This window comes from Pinus tabuliformis, chromosome 8, assembly GCF_031772625.1.
Source record: "Pinus tabuliformis cultivar Carrire ecotype Pingquan chromosome 8, CPIR1, whole genome shotgun sequence".
Lineage (NCBI taxonomy): Eukaryota > Viridiplantae > Streptophyta > Pinopsida > Pinales > Pinaceae > Pinus > Pinus tabuliformis.
This window is the reverse complement of record NC_142294.1, coordinates 2,055,783,006-2,055,807,214: the sequence shown is the minus strand read 5'-3', so window position 1 is coordinate 2,055,807,214 and position 24,209 is coordinate 2,055,783,006. Positions and strand designations below refer to the sequence as shown.

At 35.1% G+C, this 24,209-nt stretch overlaps 2 protein-coding genes across 2 annotated transcripts; both read right to left on the bottom strand.

The window, feature by feature from the left end:
* Positions 1-642: 642 nt before the first annotated feature.
* LOC149244726 (uncharacterized) lies at positions 643-9,275 on the bottom strand. Its single transcript, XM_089371626.1, has 4 exons — positions 8,766-9,275; positions 8,405-8,468; positions 8,179-8,263; positions 643-714 (listed from the first exon to the last, which is right to left on the bottom strand). Exons 1-4 carry the CDS (start codon positions 9,247-9,249, stop codon positions 643-645), a joined length of 705 nt encoding a protein of 234 aa, XP_089227752.1. The 5' UTR covers positions 9,250-9,275.
* LOC149244725 (CHD3-type chromatin-remodeling factor PICKLE-like) lies at positions 9,261-10,517 on the bottom strand. Its single transcript, XM_089371625.1, has 3 exons — positions 10,043-10,517; positions 9,778-9,991; positions 9,261-9,453 (listed from the first exon to the last, which is right to left on the bottom strand). Exons 1-3 carry the CDS (start codon positions 10,413-10,415, stop codon positions 9,261-9,263), a joined length of 780 nt encoding a protein of 259 aa, XP_089227751.1. The 5' UTR covers positions 10,416-10,517.
* Between the last annotated feature and the right edge of the window lie 13,692 nt (positions 10,518-24,209).

The window sequence follows — 24,209 nt, the reverse complement described above, 5'->3', positions numbered from 1 at the left end:
ACCTAGAAGTCAAGACCTTGAGTAAACCTCGTGCATAAGATAATTGGCAATAGAGGGCAAAAGAAGATAATGGACTAGTTATGTGGACTTGGTTGGGTGCACATGAAAAAATGGATTGTGACATGACAATTATGAATATAGCATAAGAAGGAAATTTCCTAAGCTAAAACTATGTGTGGTTGATATGTGTGTGTGTGTGTGTGTGTGTATTATATCGTCTATGAATATGAGGAAGTTGAGAAATTGAAATAAATGTATGAGGATGCTAATTGGTCTGAAAGGTTATTAGTTGAAAACCATAATAGTAGTAAGATAAGTGATTAATCTTTAAAAATATGATGACTGCGTGAATGGTATGAAAATAGAATTTGTACTTATCATGTTTTAGGTAACAGAGTGAGGTTCCTTCATGGATTCCATGATATATGGAACATAATTGGCCCAATGGGTAGTAATGACCTTTATATAGCTTACATTGGTTCTCAGCCGTGTCGAGCAAATAACAAAACCAATGCAGTTGTTGGTACCCAATCCCTATCTTTAGGAACCCTTGGACGCTCCAAACCCTATATAGGAAAATGAGAACAAGTATTCTGAAGTATGTGCGTACTATTTCCTCTAACAGCTACGATGGAATCTAAGTTAATCTTCTCGAATCAATCGGCCATCCATATCTGGTGTAGGAACCGAAGTAAGTGCAGGAATATCAGGATCCTGTACCACAACCACTTTTGACTTCAAATTAGTGATCATACATTGCCAAGCCATAAGGTAATGTAAATGATAAGTTACATGGAAAAAACATAAACCTATTTAACCTTTTAATTAAGATAAGCATACATATCCATTTTCCCAAAAAGTCATTAAGAGAAACCAAAAATGCATGTAGAGAGGCCTTATCCAAGTTGTAAATAGTGGCTAGGGTAAGGTAATTTGGGGTAAAAATAGGACAATTTCAACAACCAACGCCATCCTCATTTATATATAAAAATTTATACATTTATTATTTATTTAAATTTTAATTTTAATATGTGTTTTCGAAGTGATATGTATTTTTTTTAAAAGTCAGAACATTCTATTAACTACAAATGTAAATATTTACATGGCTATTCCTTAGGATCCTATTGGTCTCACCCCGACTAGGTTTGTTGACCATTGCTACTAGACCATGACAAATAGTCCAAAAAAGACACAAGCTAGCCAACCATAACCGAAGAGGCAAAAAATGCCAAAAGACTGACAGAATAAACAAAACACCAAAAGACATACTCAACCGTTAGAGTTGGCAGAAGTTGGGTTTTTTGGCCCCATCCCTCGTGAAGGGGGAGGGTGAAAAGGGCAGTTGTCGTGTTGCTCTAGGTGAGCCAGCCATGCCTCAAGTTGCTCCAATTTGTCTAGAATGTGCATATGCCTGCGCCATAACACCACCACTTACTTCCGTTAGTGACAATGGAAATAATGAATTTGGGACAAGGATGCCATAACTACGTCATGTTCCTCATGACGATTTTTCCCATAGGTCTCCATCTGCATTTTCATTGACTACCTAAGTGGTGTTGGGGTTGCACGAGAATAGTTTCCTCCATTCCTTTGGGCTAACCGGCAACATCGACAAGGGCTTGGAGTCCGTCCCCTTGCAAACATTATCAGCCCATCAGACTCCTTTTTCTGATAAAAATGTTGAGGTCTAGGTTCCAAGTGGTTCCATTGTTGTTGGTACCCAGAATGGATTTGTGACGCGAAGCCATATCCAGAAAATTCAAAGGTAGGTGCTCCAGTTGTTGCACCCATGTTTCCTCCCAATTCACTCCTTGGCGTGATGCACATCCTCTTCTTGCCTCAAACTCATACCTCCCCTAGACTGCCTGAGCTTCCTTGGCATCCGCTCAGTTATGCCCACCCTTCACATAATCCGCTAATGGGTCCAACACCCACCCTAGACTCGGCCACAAGTGTATCAAATTCACCATTGAGCACAATGCTCTCCATATCCAAACCCCTTGCAGCTCAAATTATGGCCACCCACAATTGGTTCAGCTCCTAAGGAGCCCAACACCACAAGATGAGACTCTAATGCACGCAAGCATATACCATCTAAAGACAACACACCACTACACAAGTGGGTCATAGAGTCATAGGTTAACACAGAGCCAAGGAAACGAGAGTCAATTGGGAGAGAATCCTACCCAATTCCCCATTCACACTCCGCCCAATTTCAGCGACACCCCAGAGAATAAGCATTGTGATAAACCAAAACTCATAAAAATTACCAAGAGAAAGCCAACAACAAGTTGGGCTTAAGATGCTCAACTAGTCTGGAGGGCGCCACATGGAGTACAAAAATAAATAGAAGACCGAATTGCATTGGGCTCGCTTCTGCAAGCTCGTGCCACCCCTGTCACATTCCAAATTAGAGCATGTCACCCCTTCAAATCCCCAATAACCATCAGCAAGATGGGAGGTCGGCTTAAGGCATTAGTCTGGATCACTTACCTAGAACTTCCATAGCTATAATAGCGTTATGAAACCCATCGTTTGTCGTATGAAACCCCACTCCCACCTTTCTTTGCATAAATTCTCCCGAGCGCTAGTGGGTGATTTCACACGAGCTTGCTGCTACATGTCCTGCCACGCAACCAACCTTCTTTTCACATGCATGGAGGAAGCCAGACACAACTCTCTAGAACCTTGGATTATCCACCCCATTAAGGTATTTTGAAGTGATGATATATATATATATATATATATATATATATATATATATATATATATATATAAATGTTGGAGCAATCAGTGCGCAGCTAAATAAAAGACAAGCAACAACATATAAACACATCACAAAAAACACAAGAGTTTAACGTGGTTCACCCAACCATTCTGGGCTACGTCCACCAAACATAGGCATCGACAATCTTTATTATCAAAACAGGAGATTACAAGAGAATCAATTTCCTCTCAAACGCTCACACACCATCCCAATCCGTATGGACACCTGTTTTATAGCTAAGAGAATCTAACTGCCTCATAAATCCTCTTACAACAAATATAGGCTGCATTAACTCTCTCCCAACAAAATAGAGCTAATATAGCAACTCAATCTTATTGTTGTCACCTACTGAGATTTTTGCCTATTTTATTAAAACCGAAAATCTCAACAATCTCCACCTTGACAACAATTAGCCTGATGCCCTGTTTCTTTATTACTTATTTTTTCTGCAAGCCAAGAGAAGCCAAACACCAACACAGCTTCTCTAACAAAACTGGTTTCGTGAACATGTCTGCACAATTTTCCTTTGTATGCACCTTTTCAAGAGAGACTCCCCTTTTAGTGATAACCTGTCTTACAAAATGGTACTTTATTGGAATATGCTTTGATTTACTATGATAGGCTGGATTCTTAGCCAAATGTATTGCACTTTGACTATCACAAAGTAACTTGATGTTGTCCTGTAACCTACCAAACTCACCAAGCAAACCTTTCAGCCAAACCGCTTCTTTGCAAGCATGCGAAGCAACGATGTATTCTGCTTCAGTAGTGGATAAAGCAACAATGTTTTGTAGATTTGACATCCAACTAATAGCTCCACCTGCAAGAGTAAAGACATACCCTGAAGTTGACCTTCTCTTATCCAAATCATCTGCAAAATCGGAATCAACATAGCCACAAACAAATTCACTACTCTTATTGTAAGTGATACAATAACTACTTGTGCCTCTCAAATACCGAAGCACCCATTTCACTGCTGACCAGTGTTCTTTACCTGGATTTTCCATATACCTGCTGACAACCCCAACTGCATGTGAAATATCTGGTCGATTACAAACCATCGCATACATCAAACATCCTACTACATTGGCATATGGAATACGAGACATATAATCCTTTTCTTCATCTGTATTAGGACATAAACTGGAAGAAAGCTTAAAATGGGAAGGTAAAGGGACCGACACAGGCTTCACATTGTTCATACCAAACCTCACAAGTATTTTCTCAACATACTTCTGTTGTGATAGCCACAGCTTACCATTGCTCCTGTCTCTGAAAATCTCCATGCCCAAAATCTGTCTTGCTGCTCCTAGATCTTTCATATCAAATGTCCTTGCCATCTGAGTCTTTAACCTGTTGATTTCTTCAATGCTTTTGCTTGCTAAAAGCATATCGTCAACATACAACACTAAGATAATGAACATGCCATTACTTAACTGCTTAAAGTAAACACAATGATCATATTCACTTCTTATATATTTTTGACTCAACATGAAAGAATCAAATTTCTTGTACCACTGTCGAGGCGACTGCTTCAGACCATACAATGATTTCTTGAGCCTGCAGACAAATTTCTTATTGTGATGCTGAACAAACCCTTCCGGTTGTTCCATATAAATTTCCTCATCTAAATCTCCATGTAAAAATGCAGTCTTAACATCTAGTTGCTGTAATTCTAAATCAAGCAAAGCAACTAACGCTAACACAATTCTAATTGAAACTATTTTAACAACTGGTGAAAATATCTCATGAAAGTCAATGCCTGCTTTCTGAGAAAACCCTTTTGCAACCAGCCTCGCTTTGTATCTGTCCTCCGTATCATTCACACCCCGTTTCACCTTGAAAACCCATTTACATCCCACAGTTTTCCTGCCTTTGGGAAGTTCAACCAGATCCCATGTGCCATTCTTACCTAAGGCCATCATTTCTTCCTTCATGGCTGCTTTCCATTTGTCACTCTTTGAACCTTCTACAGCTTCCTGATAACACAAAGGTTCATCGTCATTAGCTGTAAATGCAACTGAAGTAACATAATCATCATACCTTTTTGGAGGGCATTTGATTCTTGTAGATCTCCTTAAGGATGTTTCTGGTGCGTCCACAATTGGCTGACTACCATCTGTAGGAACTTCTTCATGATCACCATCTGAGACCTGTTCATGACCTACATCTGAACCCTGTTCATAATCTGATTCTGAAACCTGTTCATGACTAGAATCTGAACTATGGTCATCATGACTGTCATTATAAGTGCTGTCAAATTGAATGTGCTGAAAATCAGATACATCATCTTGTTTCAATTTATTATCTACATCTAACTGTACAAGAGAGGATTCATCAAACTTTACATCTCTGTTGATGATGATTTTGCGGGTAGTAGGATCCCACAATCTAAATCCCTTTGTTCCATCACCATACCCAAGAAAGATATACCTTTTTGATTTCGGATAATTTAGTTCACTGATGTTTAGGTACTAGAGCATATGCATCACAACCAAACACTCTGAGTTTAGAATAATCACAAGGGTGACCTTTCCATACCTCTTGAGGAATCTTGCAACCTATCACTGTCGATGGTGACTAATTTATCACATAACAAGCTGTAGCCACCGCTTCTGTCCACAACTCCTTCTGCAAACCAGCGTTACTCAACATACTCCGTGCTTTCTCCAAAAGAGTCTTATTCATGCGTTCAGCAACTCCATTTTGCTGAGGAGTATAAACAGTAGTCTTATGTCTCTCGATCCCTGCATCCTTGCAATAGTTGTCAAACTCCTTGGAGGTAAACTCACCACCATTGTCAGTTCTTAAACATTTTATAGTTCTACCAGTGAGGTTTTCTACCAATGCTCTAAACTGCTTGAAAACTGTAAAAACATCATACTTCCTTTTCAACATGTAGATCCACACTTTCCTAGAAAAGTCATCAATAAACGATACAAAATATGCCGAGCCACCATACGAGGTTATAGGTGCTGGACCCCAAACATCTGAATGGATATAATCAAGTATTCCTTTACTAGTATGTTTGCCTGTTTTAAACTTTTGTTTACTTTGTTTGCCAAACAGACAATGTTTACAGAAATCTAACTTTCCAGACCTTAGATTAGGAAGTAACTTGCGATCAACCAAAATCTTTAACCCTCTTTCGCTCATATGGCCCAACCTTTGATGCCATAGGCGAATGGAACTACTGTCATGTTCAGACACCATAGACACATGAACTGACCCTATTCTTCCTTCTAACTGAAACAGATTTCCTACCTTCTTAGCTTTCATTACTAGTAAAATACCTTTGTAAATTTTCATTACTCCACCTTGAATTACAGTTTTATATCCATTTGTGTCAAGTGCTCCCAGTGAAATGAGAATTTTTCTTAAATCTGGTACATGTCTTACATCAGTTAACATTTTTGTTGTCCCATCAAACATTTGCAGCTGTATACTCCCTATTCCCACAATATTAGATGTGACATCATTACCCATGTACACGACTCCATCATTAACTGATCTATACGTCTTAAACCATTCTCTATGAATACACATGTGGTTTGATGCACCGGAATCTAACAACCAATGTTGATCATGATTTGAAAAATTAACTGATAAGACTTCGTCACTCATACCTGAACCAGATGTCGAACCTGTATCGGTCGTATTTGCTTCCTTCTTCTCTGTCGATGAAGCTTCTTTAGAAGTTTGTTGTCGCTTCCAGCAATCCTTCTTCAAATGCCCCGATTTGCCGCAGAACCAGCACTTTACTTTACTCTTCTTTCCTTTTGACTTTGAACGCGAATCGTTGTGCTTACCAGAGCGTCTTTCTCTAGAACGACCTCTAGCCATCATTGCCTCTGATGTAGAGGTGTCAGCATTCGACCGCTTCCTGGTCTCCTCGGACAACAAAGCTCCGACGACATCATCAAATTCAATGGTTTCGGATGAACTAAGACTTATAGAAGTAACAAAATGATCCCACGACTCGAGCAACGAGCACAATAAAGTTATGGCTTTATCCTTGGATTCAAATTTTACTTCTATGCTTTCTAATTGCACCATTAGAGTATTAAAAACATTAAAATGATCAGTAATGGAAGTACCTTCCTTCATTCGCAAACTATATAGCTGCCGCTTCAAGAGAATTCGATTTGTCATGCGCAGGTCCACGTAAACACTCGTTCTTTTACATAATCGATTATTCTTTATAGATAATATGCCATTACTGAACCAAACACTCCGCGCCCATCATCAATTTTCCTGTGTGTTCTGGCAATCAACACGCACCAGCAATCGACACAACACGCCAATTATCAATGCAGCAAAGTTTAATCCACCGCAACAATGTTTAATCCACCGCAGCAAAGGTTAATCCACCGCAACAATGTTTAATCCACCGTATTAATGTGTTCAACATTCAAAACGACGTGATACTAGACCACCACCACACAGGTCCACCGCATACACAGGTACATTCAGTGCTTCAACCTCGGCATAGGAAACAGGCAACAGTTCCAACGCACAGGCAGATTTGGGCCCGTCAGTCCTCCGCTACGCGTTCCTCCACCTTGCTCTGATACCACTTGTTGGAGTAATCAGTGCGCAGCTAAATAAAAGACAAGCAACAGCATATAAACACATCACAAAAAACATAGGAGTTTAACGTGGTTCACCCAACCATTCTGGGCTACGTCGACCAAACATAGGCATCAGCAATCTTTATTATCAAAACATGAAATTACAAGAGAATCAATATCCTCTCAAACGCTCACACACCCTCCCAATCCGTATGGACACCTGTTTTATAGCTAAGAGAATCTAACTGCCTCATAAATCCTCTTACAACAGATATCAGCTGCATTAACTCTCTCCCAACAAAATAGAGCTAATATAGCAACTCAATCTTATTGTTGTCACCTACTGAGATTTTTGCCTATTTTATCAAAACCGAAAATCTCAACAATAAACTTTATAATTGTTGGACACCTAATCCTAAATGGGTTAGTGTGGAAGCTGAATAGACTAAGTAGTCCAAGAGACCTTGGGATGTGAAACCCAACGGTCACAACAATGTACTATAAATGTATATCAGTTGTTAATAAAAATTGTATTGCATGTTTTATCTTTCATATTTTCTCTTGCTGCCCATGTGTGTTTAACATGGTATCAGAGCTGGGTTCATTCATAACCTTCTCAATATTGTGTAAGGCACTTGTTTTTGTGGCCTGTGTAAACCAACGCTTCTATGTTTTAATGAGTTTTATGATGTGTGGCCTGTGTAGTTTTCTTCCTCACAGTTTATGCCTTAGGTAGAAAAAAAAATAAAAATGCCATGTTATTATTTCCTGCGCAGCTGGTCTGAGTCGCCCTGAATAGCGCTGGCCTGGTCTTCATTACCTGTAACGTTCTATGCATACCTGACGCTCCTGAGCACTTTGCCTTCCTGCGGCTTCCTGCTTGTCAGAACTATCATTCCTTAGCCTCGTATGCAACGATTTTTCCCTGAGATATTATGCCCTGACATGACATTCTACTGCGCCAATTGTGTTAGGTAGAAAGGAATCGAATGCTTATCTTTTGATATCTATTGTTAATATTTGCTAGTTATGCGTTAGGTTTTCTACCCTGCAATTCCCTACCAACTCTGTCAATCCTGACATTTCCTCAGCATTGTCGATTCTCTTTCTCCATGAATAAGCGCTGGTCTCTGTCCCATGCAATTTGTAAATAAATTCAAACAAAGAAAAAGGAAACAGTCCCTACTCGGATTAGAGGTCAGTTTGTGAGGCAAACTAATGATATCGAAGCAGCTAGTGCTAATGGGGTTGTTTATGGTGTCGATTCCTCGGAAAGAATCAAGAAGTTCCTCATTGTACAACAAAGCATATGGAACGTCCTGGTCGTTATCTTCGCGTTGGTCATTGTTGAGAACATGTTGAAAGAATGAGTTGAAACTCCTGCATGGTGATGTATGAGGTTTTTGTTTGAAGTTTGTGGCTAATACGTTCATAAAGCCTGCATGTATTGGCAAGTTTGTGGCTAATATGTTCATATATATGCGTTTTGAACGCTGTGGCATATAATACATTACAATAATAAAGGCCTTGACAAGTCTTGGGTAACTCAACAAAGTCTACAAGAGGATTATCCTCAAGGATAAGACTGCATTCAGTTCCATCTGCATCCCAGTTAGCTACGCTTGCTGTCACCCCCAGGAACATTTTGAAGCCTACCTTTGCAATAGCTTCTGCTGTCTCTTTAAAATCAACACATCTCGTAATATTTGATTTCGCTAGAAATTCATCTATAAGCCGAATGCCAATGTTATAACCCATTTGATCAAGCTGCTTATTAACTTCTTCAACCTCTTCAAAATCAGTTAGTAGCTGGCGCACAATGGCTCCATAGGTGAGAGTGAAGAGCTCCGCATTCACGCGTCCGACATTTGCAAAGACTGCATCGCCTGATCTCGGTACGAGGGGAGCCATGATAACCTAGATTATACTTCCTTTCTTCTTCCTTCTGTTGTTGTTGGTGTTGTATTAAACTGATGCTGCCTATGTGTGCTGATGATCGGAGTCCTGAAGCTGAATATACACAGATTCTCCAAGTGATAAATTGATATGTTGTAGGCCGAGGTAACTCTGAGGCTGGCATCATTTCCTGAGGCTTTTTGGAAGTCCGGCCACAACCTGTATCACACCCGCAGTCACCCAGTACACACTGAGATAAGTGCGGAAGGGTTCCTAAGTCTCGAAATCTGTGAGAAGCTCCTGTAGTGAAATTTGGAAGATTGGTTTAGGCCTGTACAGATTGGGATTTTCACTGGACTGAGGTAAAAAAAAATTGGGATGAGTATCTGAAGCAAATCGCAGGCAGAAGCATTCTCTCGGGACAGATTTCGGAAAGGTTCTTGCAAGTCTTTGAAGCAGTTATAGGATAAACTCGGATTGTTGATTAGGGTATTATTGTTCGTTTTTGAGAACTGTTGGATTCGGAACTTTGTGGAATTATACTGGACTTTGAGAATTTTCCAAACTCCTTCGCACAAGCTGTCAAGGGGGCGAAGATTTCTCCTCAAACGAAGCCCAGCTGACTTATTTCCTGTATATGTTTGAAATGATTCTTGCTCATTTTCATTAATCACCTTACACATCTCGTTGTAAAGTCTAGCTAATTCCAGGCGATTTGAATCATTATCAAAAGCATGTGTTGACACCTCTTCTGGATCTGGAATCAAAACTTTGGGTCAACTTTCAGCAGAAACGCATAAATATCAACCTAGAGCTGATAGAGCAGAAAAAGCAGTGCTACCAATTTCTGCCAGTGGTTGATTTACAGGGCTTGGTACATGTGCATCTCTAGCCTCTTGCTCAGGTTCTTCATTGATAGACTCAAATTCCTTCTGCTCTGCAATTATTGACTCCTTATGGTATTCAGCATTCAGTGCTTTTTCTAGAAGTGATACCCTCTTTCTAATAAACTCAAGGAGCCTCTTTTGTACATCTCTTAATTGGGCAAGAAGACTCTCTGAAGATCCAGCTTGAGGCAGCTGGCTTCTCTTCTCAGTTGCCAATGTTGCTACCACTTCACCAACACCTGCAACATCACAAGCACGTTCTACAGAAGGTAACCTCACTTGACCTTCTACCATGCTGCTACAGCCATCTTCCTGTATATGGGAACCCTTGTTTTCTATAGCAGAAGAGACTCCAGCATTTTTATATAATGGATCTCCCACGGTAGATATATTTAAGGGTGGAATATAGTTAGTGCAGCTTTATGACTTGTGATGGGTATGCGTTGATATTAAATGCCCATGACATGGTGTTCTGATAGCCATCATTTCTGAAGGAGTATTTGAAGGATCCAAGCAAGTTTGCAGTTGCTGCTGCCCCAGTTGTGGAACTGTATTTAAAACTCATTATAGTTTCTGTTCCTTGATTCATTTGCTGCACATTTACAAAGGATTTTTCTGTGTCTTTGTACTGTTAGTGGGTGTTACTTTTACACATTGGGTCATAGTTGTAATCAGTGTTTAAAGGGGTGTAATTTTGACAATGAAGAATATGCCTCGAATTACTGAAATATTAGAGTTCTTAAAAACTCTGATATATTCCTCTAATCATGAAACATTCCAATTCAGCAAAGGCTCTCTCTCAGAAATTCAGACATGTCTACAATATGCACAAGAGAAAATTGATTTTTTGCAGCTTGAAACACAGCTACAACAAGAAGAATTAAAACGAAGGAGTCATTCTGAACCTGTTTCTGTTCAGAACAATGAAGCAGACTCCCATAAATAGCAAGTCAATATTGTTCAAGTTCATTCAGATCCAGTACCCAATAAAGCAGCAATTGTACATGCAGATGCAGAAACTCAGTCTGCACTTCCTAAGCCCATCATCAAACCTTGGGAACAACTTTTCCACAACAAGCACCGAACTGGTCTTAGATATGACAAGGACTTGTCCTTTCATATTCCAGACTATGCCAAGCCCATTCAGTTTCAGAGCGCTGGATTCATTCATGACAGTTCACCTGCTCCTCATGACAGTTCACCTCCAGCTGTTGCAAATTCTGCCCCTCTTCCACAGCAACAACAACAACAACAGATCGTGAAATGCCAACACTGTGACCAAGTTGGCCATTTGAAAGATCACTGTTTTGATCTTCATCCATGTAAGCACTGTCATAAAACCAGTCATTCTTCACACAGATGCTTCAAAAACAAACGTCCTGCAAGAACAAAGATTCATCTTGGATGGATCGCTTCTTGGCAATGGGCATCAACAACCAAGAAGATATTCCAAACACATGTTAGAACTTGTTCCAGAATATTGAACAGTCTTTTAGTTGAGTTTCCTCCATCATCTCACCTTGTATCTGACAGGGGGGGAAATGATGGTCATCTACAAGCTTCAAAGTCACATCAAGCGAGCCTGAGCCACAACCTGCCACACCAGTTTCAGAATTGTAGCCAGAGACAAAGATGCCTGAACATGCCTTCAGTTGGCAATCTAGGACACTTCCTCTAGCAAAAGACTTCAGCTTCTTGCCAGTTTCGGAAGCATTCCAGGAACACAATTGAGAACACTTCCTCTAGCAGAAGACTCTAGCTTCTTGCCAGTTTTGGAAGAGTTCCAGGAATTGCATTAAGCATTCCAGAGCTGTTGGTCATCCTTAAACCATCACAGGTTGAGACTTCCCTTTTTAGGTTGAAGTTTTACCTTTTATGCGGGGTGAGACCTCCCTTTCATGGTTGAAGGTTTCCCTCTTTAAAACAATAAGATCACTTCCTCTAGCAGAAGACTTCATCTTCTTGCCAGTTTTGGAAGAGTTCCGAGAACTGCACTAAGCGTTAGTGTTGGTGGTCATCCTTAAACCACCACCCTTTATACCAACATTTCATAGAGCACATTCAGCCTAGTGCTGCCATGCATATTTGCACATTTTGTATTTCAGCTCTCTTCTTGGACTCATACATAACCCTTCGGATTAAGGGGGGGAATGTTGGACACCTAATCCTAAATGGGTTAGTGTGGAAGCTGAATAGACTAAGTAGTCCAAGAGACCTTGGGATGTGAAACCCAATGGTCACAACAATGTACTATAAATGTATATCAGTTGTTAATAAAAATTGTATTGCATGTTTTATCTTTCATATTTTCTCTTGCTGCCCGTGTGTGTTTAACAATATTATTAAAATAAAAAATTTATATTAACATAAAATGTTGTAAATATGGGTAAGAGAGGAGCATGATTTTATGGGAAAAAAATGTATCACTTCTCTTGCATATACATGTTTATTTTAAGTCTTTTGGCTTATTTGATTTGAATGATGTTGCATTTTTATGTGAATAATCTTTGTATTGGTAATATAAAATTTGGAAAATGGGAAATATAGAAAAGATGACATTTTGAGGGTATAATTTTTAGAAAAGTTATTAAATAGTCACAAATAGTTTTATTCAAAATTAATTAATTATATATATATATATATATATATATATATATATATATATATAGAAGTGTAGTTTATCGATGCTACAAATTCGTTCGGACGACAATTATCTTACTGGAATCTGGTAAAAAAATTCAAAAAATTAGAATGCTAGAGTGTTTGAATCATTTTTTTGATGGTGGAAATGGATTCAATGCCATAAGAACCCCTAGGTCACCCAAAATCTTGAAGTTTAACAATTGTAACCCAAACATTAAAAAATTTATGCCAAATTTTGTCATAATCTTATCTAAATTTCCATTATTTTACAAACTAAATTATAGATTTTTATAGACTACACTTACTCTTTTTATATATATATATATAATTATTATAAATTTATATTAATATAAATTTAAAATTTAAAATCTAAATATTCTATTGAAAATTAAATTATTAATAAATATAAATCATTTTCCATCCATAATAAAATTAAAAAGAAGATAGATATACCTTATAATTGCTTTAATAACATCGATTTTAAAGTTCGAGTTCAACAATATCCATCAGATCTCAAATCTTTACGAAGTGACAATTTTTATGTTCGGGAAATGACATTGTTCTTCATCATCATTGACATTTCAGAACGGCCACGTAACCTTGGTTGAGGTTAAGATTCCAGAAATTTCATATTTTTGAATGTGAGCGGAGCAACTTTGAAATATCATGAAATATCTTGTATGTATCTTTCAATAGGAAATCTGTCAATTTGTGTGGGGGGCAATTTTGAAATATGTGTATTACACTAATACACGTAGTGTGTAGTTGTGAGTTTTTATTTATTTATTTGATGAATTATTAATCAGAAATTATAAGTGAGAAGTTTGTTAGTTGATAAATGGTTAGTATATTTGAAAGGGTAAAAATTGAAATGTTTTTAATATGGAAGTGTAAAATTTTTAAATATTATTTTAGTTTTGTTTATTTATTAGTATAGTTTATTTTAAATTTATTATATTTTAGAAAATAATTTAAGGGTTTTGATTTGTTTGTTTTTAGTAAATTCGAAGTTAAAATAGATATATACAAGTTTTTAATAATATTATTTATATTATATATAAATTTTACATCTCATAAAACCTGAAGAGATATATAGTAATATACATATTTATTTTGCATTTTTCTTTCACATATTTTATAATTTTTATAATTTAATGTTTAATTTGCCATATATACATAAAAGTATTAAGTTTTTATATTTTTATTAATTAAATTTAAGTATGAAATTTTGAAATATCATAGTAATGAATAAATATTATCATTATTTTAATTTATATGATACAATGGATTATTTATATAGTTATTATTTGTATTTTATATAGATTTCACAAACATTCTTATTTCACAAATATTCTTATTTCAATTATATAATTATTAATTAAATTTAAATATAAAGTTTTGAAATATCATTTTTTCCAAGGAAAAAATAATAACTTATATTAAAAGTATGAAAATTACATTTTGTATGTGCTTTAAGCACTCTAAAAATAAGCCTTTACCAAGCTGCATAAACATAGACATCTCAGCGTATTGTGATCAAAATATAAAAAATAAACGACAAAAAACAAGAGGGAATTATGATTTACAATAATCATGGAAATTCCCTTTTTCCTTTCTTTTTTTGTACTTTTCCACCCAAAGATTTTGCTGGAATAATTATCAGTTCCAACACTGACTCCATTTGGGGCTGATCTTTATCCAAATTTGAACTTCCAGATTCATGAGCTCTCTAATTGTTCCTTGTTGACGCAAGCATTGACACGCCTATGTCAACAAAGGAGAAACGACTTGGGGCTGATCTTTATCCAAATTTGAACTTCCAGATTCATGAGCTCTCTAATTGTTCCTTGTTGACGCAAGCATTGACACGCCTATGTCAACAAAGGAGAAACGACCCAGACCAAGGCCTTCACACAACCCCAACTATTTGGGATGGTCGTTCTCAATGAGTTTCAAGGTTTCGTTAGTTTCAAGGCTTCGTTAGCCTTATGCCTCTTCCTCTCACAAAAGGAAAAGATAAGGGAATCCTACAATTATCCTAAATGCACACAATGACATATATACAATGAGAATGCAACTACTATTTGATCTATACAATTGTACATATATACCAAAGGATAATGATGAACATAAATCAATGTAACTAGCATTAATGAAAATTAATAATTTCACCCCTAAAAAAGAGGCTTTATTTGTTGTTCACGTGAATCTCTAAGAAGATTAAACTCTAAATACAAAAGAAGCTAAACTAAAACTAATCTAAGCATAATCAAATAACCATAAACGAACAACTATTGAATCACAAGCAAACAAAAATGAAACACTTATCCTGCAGGAGTAAAATGATCTAAATTGGTTTAGCTCATATGCATGTAAGTGAATGATAAAAATATATGAATAATCTTATTTTAAAACCATTCAAGCTTCTACATAAGAATCAGATTCAAATCATGACCAGTGCAGAACACTTTTAAACCCGCATAAGTTAAATCAATTCACAACGGAACACTTTTAAACCCGCATAAGTTATATCAATTCACAACAAATAGATCAGACAATAAAGTAATGACAGATCAAATCGTTTCCTTTTTGGACAGACATCTCATCTAGTTGTGATTTATGTTTTGAGAGATCCAGCTTTAAAAAGTTTTATGATGTACTATCTGTTTTTTATATTGTCTCGCTTCCTTTTTGGACAAACATCTCATCTAGTTGTGATTTATGTTTTGAGAGATCCAGCTTTGAAAAGTTTTATGATGTACTATCTGTTTTTTTATATTGTCTCAATATAATACAATTGTGCTTTTTTCGTTCTGAAGGGAAAAAAAAAAGAAGAAGAAAAGATTTTCTTTATAAAGTTTTAAAGAAAGAATAAAGCAAAGTTACAAACTCCCATAAAACTTAGAAACCATGGTGAGCAAATCTGAAAATGACTTTTATCCTCTATAGGTAAAATTCATACAAAGTTGAATTCAAACTCATCCCAACTTCCTTACAAATATTGAACTAACAAATAGATCCTCTTTTCCTATTTCTCTAGAAAAACTAAGTTTATAAAGGAAAATTAGAAAGTAAAGAGGAGTCAAATCACTCTGCACTTTTTTCAAGGCTCTCCCCTTTAATTTACATCTTGTGGTCCTTTTACAAACATGGAAAAAAAATTCTTCCTCCTTTGGATTTGATTTGCCTCTATCTTCTTAAGATACAAATCTTCCATTTTTTACCTACCATCTGGATCATAAAATATTTATTAACTAAAAACTATTTAGAAAATAGTTTTAAAACTAAAAATCAAATTTTAAGCTTAATTTAATATTTAAAATAAAATAAAAAGGCATAAATTTGAAACAATTATTAACTAAAAATTATTTAGAAAATAGTTTTAAAACTGAAAAAATCAAATTTTAAGCTTAATTTAATATTTAAAATAAAATAAAAAACCATAAATTTAAAACAAAAAATAGAACTTCAAACAAATCTAAATCTTAAAAAAAAATTAAAATAAAATAATAAAAAACAAAATCAAACTATATTAAAAATAAACTAAATATGTAATATATATTACATTATATTGTATTAAAACCAAAATAAAAACGATATTGAAACAAAACAAATTTAAATCTAAAATGTAAAATAGTTTTAAAACTATATTAATTGAATTTATAGATAAAAATGGTTTTTATTTAACTAAAAAATAAAAATAAAAACAAAAAACTAATTGATTTCCCACCTTTGTATGGCTAGACGAACTACAAAAATTGGCTCTGGAAGAATCAAGGGATCTCCCAAACGGTGCACTCGATCACGAAAATTTCAACCGGGAAACTACCATTCTATTTATTTATTATTTGTTTTTAAATTTACATATTTGGGAAAATCGCACATGTCTTGGGCAGAATGGTTTGAAGGTTTTCATATATGCAAACATTTTTAATTCGATTCGACGTGTGGTGCACCGTATGTCTCCCTTGCGGCACAACAATTGATTGGTTGAACGTTAAGTTTGGTATAATGGTTTGGCAGGTTTGATACATATGGCTTTGGGGTCGTCTTAGGATTTGGAAATAAATATAACCAAAAAGAATTGAAATACAATATTTAAATTACACATATTATTTATTTTATTTTATTTTATGTTATGTTTTTAATAAATAATATATACATCTTTTTAATATAAATATATTATATTTTATATATATAGATTTTTTAATGATTTTAATTTATATCATATATGTGTATAACATATATATAATAATCTAAGTTATTATATATATATGGATTTACAATAAAATAAAAATTATTAAGACAAGTCAAACCCATTGAATAAATTGAAAAAGGAAATAATCAAGCAAGACATCAAAAAGCAATGAAATTTGGAGAATACCAAAGAAAATATCAAAGTTTCATTCATTAAGAAAAACCATTAAACCAAAATGTAGAAAGCACCCAAGGCCTAACGTTCAAGCAACAACGTATAGAGATCTCATGATAACCACAAGACATGACCAGAGTTAAGAAAGGGCAAAGTATGATAACGAGGATGAGGGGGAAACCATCAACCACATTAGGGCTCATAAAACCTAATCAAAACATATGAAAGATAGTGTTTATAAAGACATTACAGTATGCAATAGGCATGTTGGAGGACTGCTACAGAATTAAAGATTCAATAGTGGCCCTTAACAATTTCATATTCACATATTATAAAGTCATAGCCCATTCATGATGTTATAAGTGAATGAAAAGGTGATCGTTGAAATCAAGCAACCACTAAAAGAAAATTCTTCAGATACCTTGAAGACCATAATCCCGCCAATAAAAACTTTTCCATTAAGCTCATTCTAATGAAATCCAAACAACTAGAAGGAATAGTAAACATTTGGAGGGGCCCTTTATTTTTTTTAATAAAGATGAAGGTAGTAGGTTGACATGCCAACATTGGCGACTGATTAGATGAACCCATTATCTCTGGTTTAATATTTTGAAACCTATAGAAATTAAGGAATCGTGATAAGATGTTATGTTATGTTAGCACTCAAATAACCCAAAAAGTCTCATCTCTTATTTGTAGGAACAACAATTAGAAATTTGCAACATGTCAAAATCATTTCCACCATAATTCAAAAACCAGATAAAATATGAACCAATAAGTAAACTTTATTAATAATGAGTTTAGGGAAATTCAAAGACGAACAAGTAAATCATATTGTAAGATTAACTTTCATACCATATGCATGGTCAGTGCTGCCTGCAGACATCTATAGCTTCGACATTGATGCCTTTTAACCCAATGAAATGCATGTTTCCAATCTATTAGATATAGATTCAGAGTCATTGAAAGTATTTACTTAAGTTTAGAAATTAATTGAAGGCCATTGTCCTAGCTTGGTAACTAGCTAGTGACAATGTCATTCACAAGCATTAACAAAAGACGAGCAAGTTGGCTCATGATGAGACCCCTTGTCTTTCAATCGTACAACTAAAAGCCATTACCCTAGCTTGGTGACCAGATAATGGTAATGTCGCTTGTTAATACCCATGATCATGGTATGTCAGCTTGTAATGAGACCTCTTATCCCTCAATTAATCCTTATATGTTAAAATAAACTTTGATTATGATTAACCTTTAATACGTTACTTTATAGGCGGGGAAAGCAAGAGATGGCATGAAAAAAATTTAATGACTAATGTTCATTGGTCGGTCTTGCTACCCTAAAGTATCATCTAAAGAAACTTTTTTGTCATGACCTTTAAATGATGGTGGAAAGATTAAGACAAGCATTAAGAATAGTCAAATGATAAATTTACAAAATTAGAAATTTAACTTATCAAGGGTTTGAGTGTCAATATAAGGAACACATCTTTGTAGGAAGTATTCCTAAAAAGTAAGTTTTTGTTTATGGATAAACGAGGATAAATGGTTTACCAAATGGTCATGCCAAAGAAAATTGAGAAATATCAAACTCTAACCCCCATTAAACAAAGGAGAGAAGGACCAGAAAAACCTACAAATGGGAAGACAAAGAAAAACAAAATGAAAAATAGGCCAAAAAAAAATCACCTACCAATGTACTAGTGAAAATGCAGGCCAAGAATGATAAAAGGATCAACATATAGGGATAATATAAAATCTTGAAAATATATATATATATATATATATATATATCCCTTTTATGAATATACCCTTGGCTTTAAAAATTTTCATTTTAACATTATGTGATGTGTTTGATGAATTAGGCCTTTTATTACACACCGCTACCATCAAAAGCAAAACAAACCTAATGTGTAGTTGTCATGTTTATTTCAAAGTAGAGGAGAACCAAAAATTAAACTTCTCATGAGAGAATTTTTTTTGAATGAATGACTCACCTAGAGCACTCTTGTTTAGTGATTTTAAACTACTCATAATAAACAAGAATAAAAGCGAAAAAATCACAATTAAGCACACTTCCCTGACAATGTTATGATGGTGGCTCATCCTTAGCTTTGTCACTAGCAAGCTCCCACAATTGCATTATTGAAGCTATAAAGAGAAAAAGTCAAAACACAACTAATCTACTCCTAAACTCTAAACTAATCAATGGTTAAAATATCAAGTGTAATCATATATCTAGTGTAACCACCAAAGCATCTCCAATCTTGTAAAAACAAAGCAGTTCCAAATCAACAATGTGAATTGGAGCATGTTATGATAAAAATTAAATAAAGCATACTTACTTTTATGGTTTTCATTTAGAAACACAACAAGTATGATCTTACCATTGTCACAAAATTTGCAAAATATGAATCCTCAGGCCATTGTGCTAACCTGTCATGAAATTGAAATTGTAATTCATTGCTTAAATTAATAAAGTCTACATATGACAAGTGTATTTTTTGAGGATTCACTAGGGAAATGAAAATATTGGCTTGATCCTTCCCATCGATTAAATCAAATGATTCAAAACTAAATGATGAAGGATGAAAATTAGAATGAACCAAAGGGTTATTAGGGAGTGTAAGACCTTCACATTCAACCAGAGCAACTGTAAAATCAGAGATGATTGAAATCAAATAATTATATAACATATATCTCTTCCTTATCAGTGGTTGAAAAGGTGGATCATCTTTTATTTTATAAGCATCATGTTCAATGGTCACATCACCTAAAATTATCATATCAAAAGGATAAGAATGTAGTGGCACCATGTAAGATGGATTAGAATAATGTGCACCGACATATGCAAATAGATTGATATATAAAGAATAAAAAGAATTGGAGATGAGGAAATGAAAAGGTTATCTTGAACCATGATAGTTGAAATTAGGAAAAAAATTCAAGGGGAACCTCTTCACTTACCTTATCATGTTGATTATGATTAAATGATGGATCATGGTACATTAAATGATAATTAGGATTTTCCTCTCATATATTCAACAAGTCATAAGATTGAAGAACAACCTCACGACAAGCATCTAGTCTTTCCTTATAATAAAATGTGATTTATTGATCTAGATTTATAGCCATATTTTCAAAAGGAAATTCAACATTTCTATCCTATTCTATTTGAATATTATAAAAAATAATTATCTATATGTTCATCAAAAGTTGAATCTAAGAATGGATTAGATTGAAAATCAAATGCATCTTGAACAAAAATGAGGTTTTATTCCACTATATTACTAGTAGAAGATTGTTAAAGGGAAAGATTAATTTGGATAATGTTGTGCTTAATTGATTTTACCTCTTCTATTTGTTCAGAGGAACTTTGAGATTGAAAATTTTTCAGATAAATCCATCTGAATTTGTAAGGAAGACTCAACTTGTAATACAATATTTATATAATGTTCCAACTGAAATCAAATCTATATCAAGGAAAGGGGCACAAACATCAGAAAAATCATCTAATATGAGGGAAAAATCACAAAGATGAAATTTTAAAAGAACATGACTAACTTATCTGCAAATCTCTCTCAAGATAAATCATCCACAATTAGTAACACCCTTAATTCATCATATATATTATTTTAATCATAGGTTTCAAAAGCATCTAAAAATTCTTCAAAGAACAAAAACCAATTAAAGATAAAATGTGGCAGAAATTTTTTGAACTAGTCATTGATTCTTCCCATAAATGTGAAAGAGAATAACCTACACAAAACATTTATATCAATAATCTTATATTTGATACATTTACACCAAAATTTATCTAAATGTTTAATGTGTGTATACTTCCCTCACCATCGAACTGGAGTTTGGACAATTGATAAGTTGTTTTGTGAGGAATGTCCGGTAATATGAAGCTAAATGCATCCTCACACACAGAAGTTTGGGTAAGAGCCTATTGCAAGTCATTTTGTCACATCCAATCAAATGGCCTTGAAACCGGATCAATCAACATCCATTGACACGTTGCATTCATCCCCTGCAAAGCGAATAACATCCTCTCTCTAAAAGTTCCAAGAATTCTGGGTTAAACAACTCAAAACCCTAATTTTTGGCCCCATCGCACTTAACCTTCATGTAAATTGCACTGTTGCAAGTTGTACATAGAGGAATTGCATTGAACAATGCATGTTTCTTTCACTACAAGTGCGATGGCCCCTGGAATTTGGTAAACATAAAAAATAATTTTGAATCTTCTGTTTATAGAAGCTTCCCAAGTGGTTTTAACCATTTACTGTTGCATTATATCTCGAACTCCTACTCTTGAGGTCTTATCTTTCATCCCTAGAACTTATCCTCCCTTTAATGTGGATTTAAGTCCTAGAATGGTAAATCCTAAACCACCTATTTTACCTTATAAATTCACTAACTCCCATAGAGTATGGGTTGACTTTTGGAGACTCTTAATTATGCTGTCATGCTGCTGATTTGTGCCTAGGGATCCATTATCTATTTATGCACTTGAGTGGTGATTGAAGGCTTTCCTTGTGCCAAAGAAAAGGACAAGATAGTTGGGAAACATCTACAAGGTCAAGAGCTGCAAGGGTTGTATCTTGTCCTACATCATTAATACAAAAAGTTATTTTTTTCCCTATACTTATGTCTCATTTATGCATATGTAGAGGAAAATATTCTTGACTCATTGTTTAGAGATGTTAGTAAATGATATTTGTATATTTTGGTTCTCTTGCTTGTTTTAGTTGTTTTGCAGGTTCCACTTTTAGCATTTGGAGTTGGAGTTAGAGTTAGAGCTTACAAGCAAGGAGAAGAGGAGAGCTCATGTTGGATTCCAGGTAAGTCTTTCTTCCATATTCTAAAATTTTCTAAGGAAAGCATAGTCTTTTTGTCTCTATTGTTTCTAGATCAAGCCACTAGATCTAGGAAGTTTTCTTTATTCCGCAGAAGGAAATTATCTACCAAACAACTTGGTGAATCCACTAGGGATCAAACCCATAATATTTGGTTTCGCGTACAATCCTTGTACATCTGAGGCCTTACCGTGAAAATTACGAGAAATGATAGACCTCCTACCTAGAACTGACGATATCGGAAATGGTCCACCAGATTGGACACAATCAATTGCTTATTCAAGGTAAAAAAAACACTTAGATCTCTCTCGAATTGGTAAAATGACAATGGTAAGAAATAAAATTAGTTTTTTCACTTTTATGATCAAGATAAGTCATTATTTTAATGTTTTTGACATAATTTTACCATATATCATATAAAAAAATTTTGATGTTTTTTATGGCGCTCTAAGCAGATTAAATGATAACTAAATGACATAATGTAGGTTACATTTAAAATGCAAGTCATTTTGTTGAATGAATATACTTTTATCATTTTCCTGGGCTCGTTAAACTTACGAAAAAGGAACCCCTTGGAGTCCTCTTTAAGCTCTTTTTAGACTCCCAAAACATGAAAGGATTGTCGAGCACTTGTCTTTTCAAACTCGTTAAAATAAATGAAAAGACGTCTACCCAAGTATAAATTTAACCCTTTTACGGACTAGGTAGACTATTTACAAAAAGGGAATACTTTATTTGAACATGGCTAAAAGGTTCTCCTGGGTATTGTTTTACGCCTTTTCGGGTCCAAGGGACAAATTTACGAAAATGAACATCTTAGAGTTGTATTTTTTGCCTATTTTTAAACTCTCTAAGCATGAAAAATAAGTCGAGTTATGCCTTCTTTAGACTCGTAAAAATATTAAACAACATTAGACTCGTCAAGCATGATGAGAATGAACCACTCCTTCTCAGGGTTCGGTAAAAATACTCATTAAGATTCATCTAAAGGATGAACTTATATATCAAGCATATGTTATCCTCCTCATGTTTATAAAAAATAAATAGGTATTGGCCAAAAATGGTTAGGGAATTGGGAAAACAAGGGCATCCAAACCTACTAATGGCAGTGAGTCACTCTTGAACATGACACTCTTTCACCTAATTTCTGTGACTGCTTTGGGTTGGGGAATTCACTTGCCTCTTTTTTTATCACACCTCATTGAAAGCCTTCATAATGGGTCTTTGAGTCAATGTTGTCAACTCCATAAAGTGTCACCGATATGGTCAAGAGAAAGTCCACCCTCAATTGATATTTGCTACAATACCCTTAAGCCTTACTTCATGTATGTCACCCTTGAAGTAGCTTTGAATCATCGGTATTTTGTCTCAAATCTTGATACCCGTTTGGTGTTGTTGATGGGGGATACATTAAGGCCCTCCTACGAAGGGTCGCTTCTTGTCGAAATCAACACAGTATCCAAGAAAATGACTTAGAATATCTCTTCGGTGCCATAGAGCTTGCATACCTCAATGGAAAGTTTCATCATATTCAGTGACAATTTCTCATCATTGGCCCTCGACCGGAAGATTATGCGTGGTGTTCGACTTCAACTGATTTATTCACACTACATAGATTGTACTATAGTACCTTGAGATCCATTATCATTATCGGTGGTTCCTCTCACATCTATTAACGACTTACATCATTGGACATTAATCAGATGGTGTCTACCATGTTCAAATCCAATGCATTTATTCACATGATTAGACTCGTACTATTGAGTGCCGAGGTAGAAGACCCCAGATCTAGTTTCATCCATCTAGGATGCAATTTCAGGATTCCAAGATTACAAACTATAATGGCTATGATCATTTAGAAATTTATCCAAGCATGGGTCCACAATCTGTCATCACTGTAGATGATTATGATTATTGTACATGTACATGTAAATTGGCTTATATGTTGAGGATGGTATGCCTACCTCAGCCTTGATATCATGATGATTATCTATTGTAACATACAATTGATGATCTTGACCAATCTATTCTTGATCCAGACTTATCACATGGTAAAGCACTTCAATGCTCAGCCACTACTTCTGAATTTTTACTTTAGGGGGAACTCTATTACAAGTCATTTTTTCACATCCAATCAAATGGATTTGAAACTAAATCAATCAACATCCATTGACACTTTGCATTCAATCCCTGCAAAGCCAAGAACATCCA

Coding starts and splice junctions, on each gene's coding strand:
- LOC149244726 (XM_089371626.1), bottom strand. CDS start 9,249: ATGGCTCCCCTCGTACCGAGATCAGGCGATGCAGTCTTTGCAAATGTC. Junction 8,469..8,765: donor TACATGCAGGCTTTATGAAC/GTATTAGCCACA, acceptor TGCATGGGACAG/AGACCAGCGCTTATTCATGG. Junction 8,264..8,404: donor GAAATGTCAGGATTGACAGA/GTTGGTAGGGAA, acceptor ATAATATCTCAG/GGAAAAATCGTTGCATACGA.
- LOC149244725 (XM_089371625.1), bottom strand. CDS start 10,415: ATGGTAGAAGGTCAAGTGAGGTTACCTTCTGTAGAACGTGCTTGTGAT. Junction 9,992..10,042: donor TTCTGCTCTATCAGCTCTAG/GTTGATATTTAT, acceptor TTTTGATTCCAG/ATCCAGAAGAGGTGTCAACA. Junction 9,454..9,777: donor TGGAAAATTCTCAAAGTCCA/GTATAATTCCAC, acceptor GGTGTGATACAG/GTTGTGGCCGGACTTCCAAA.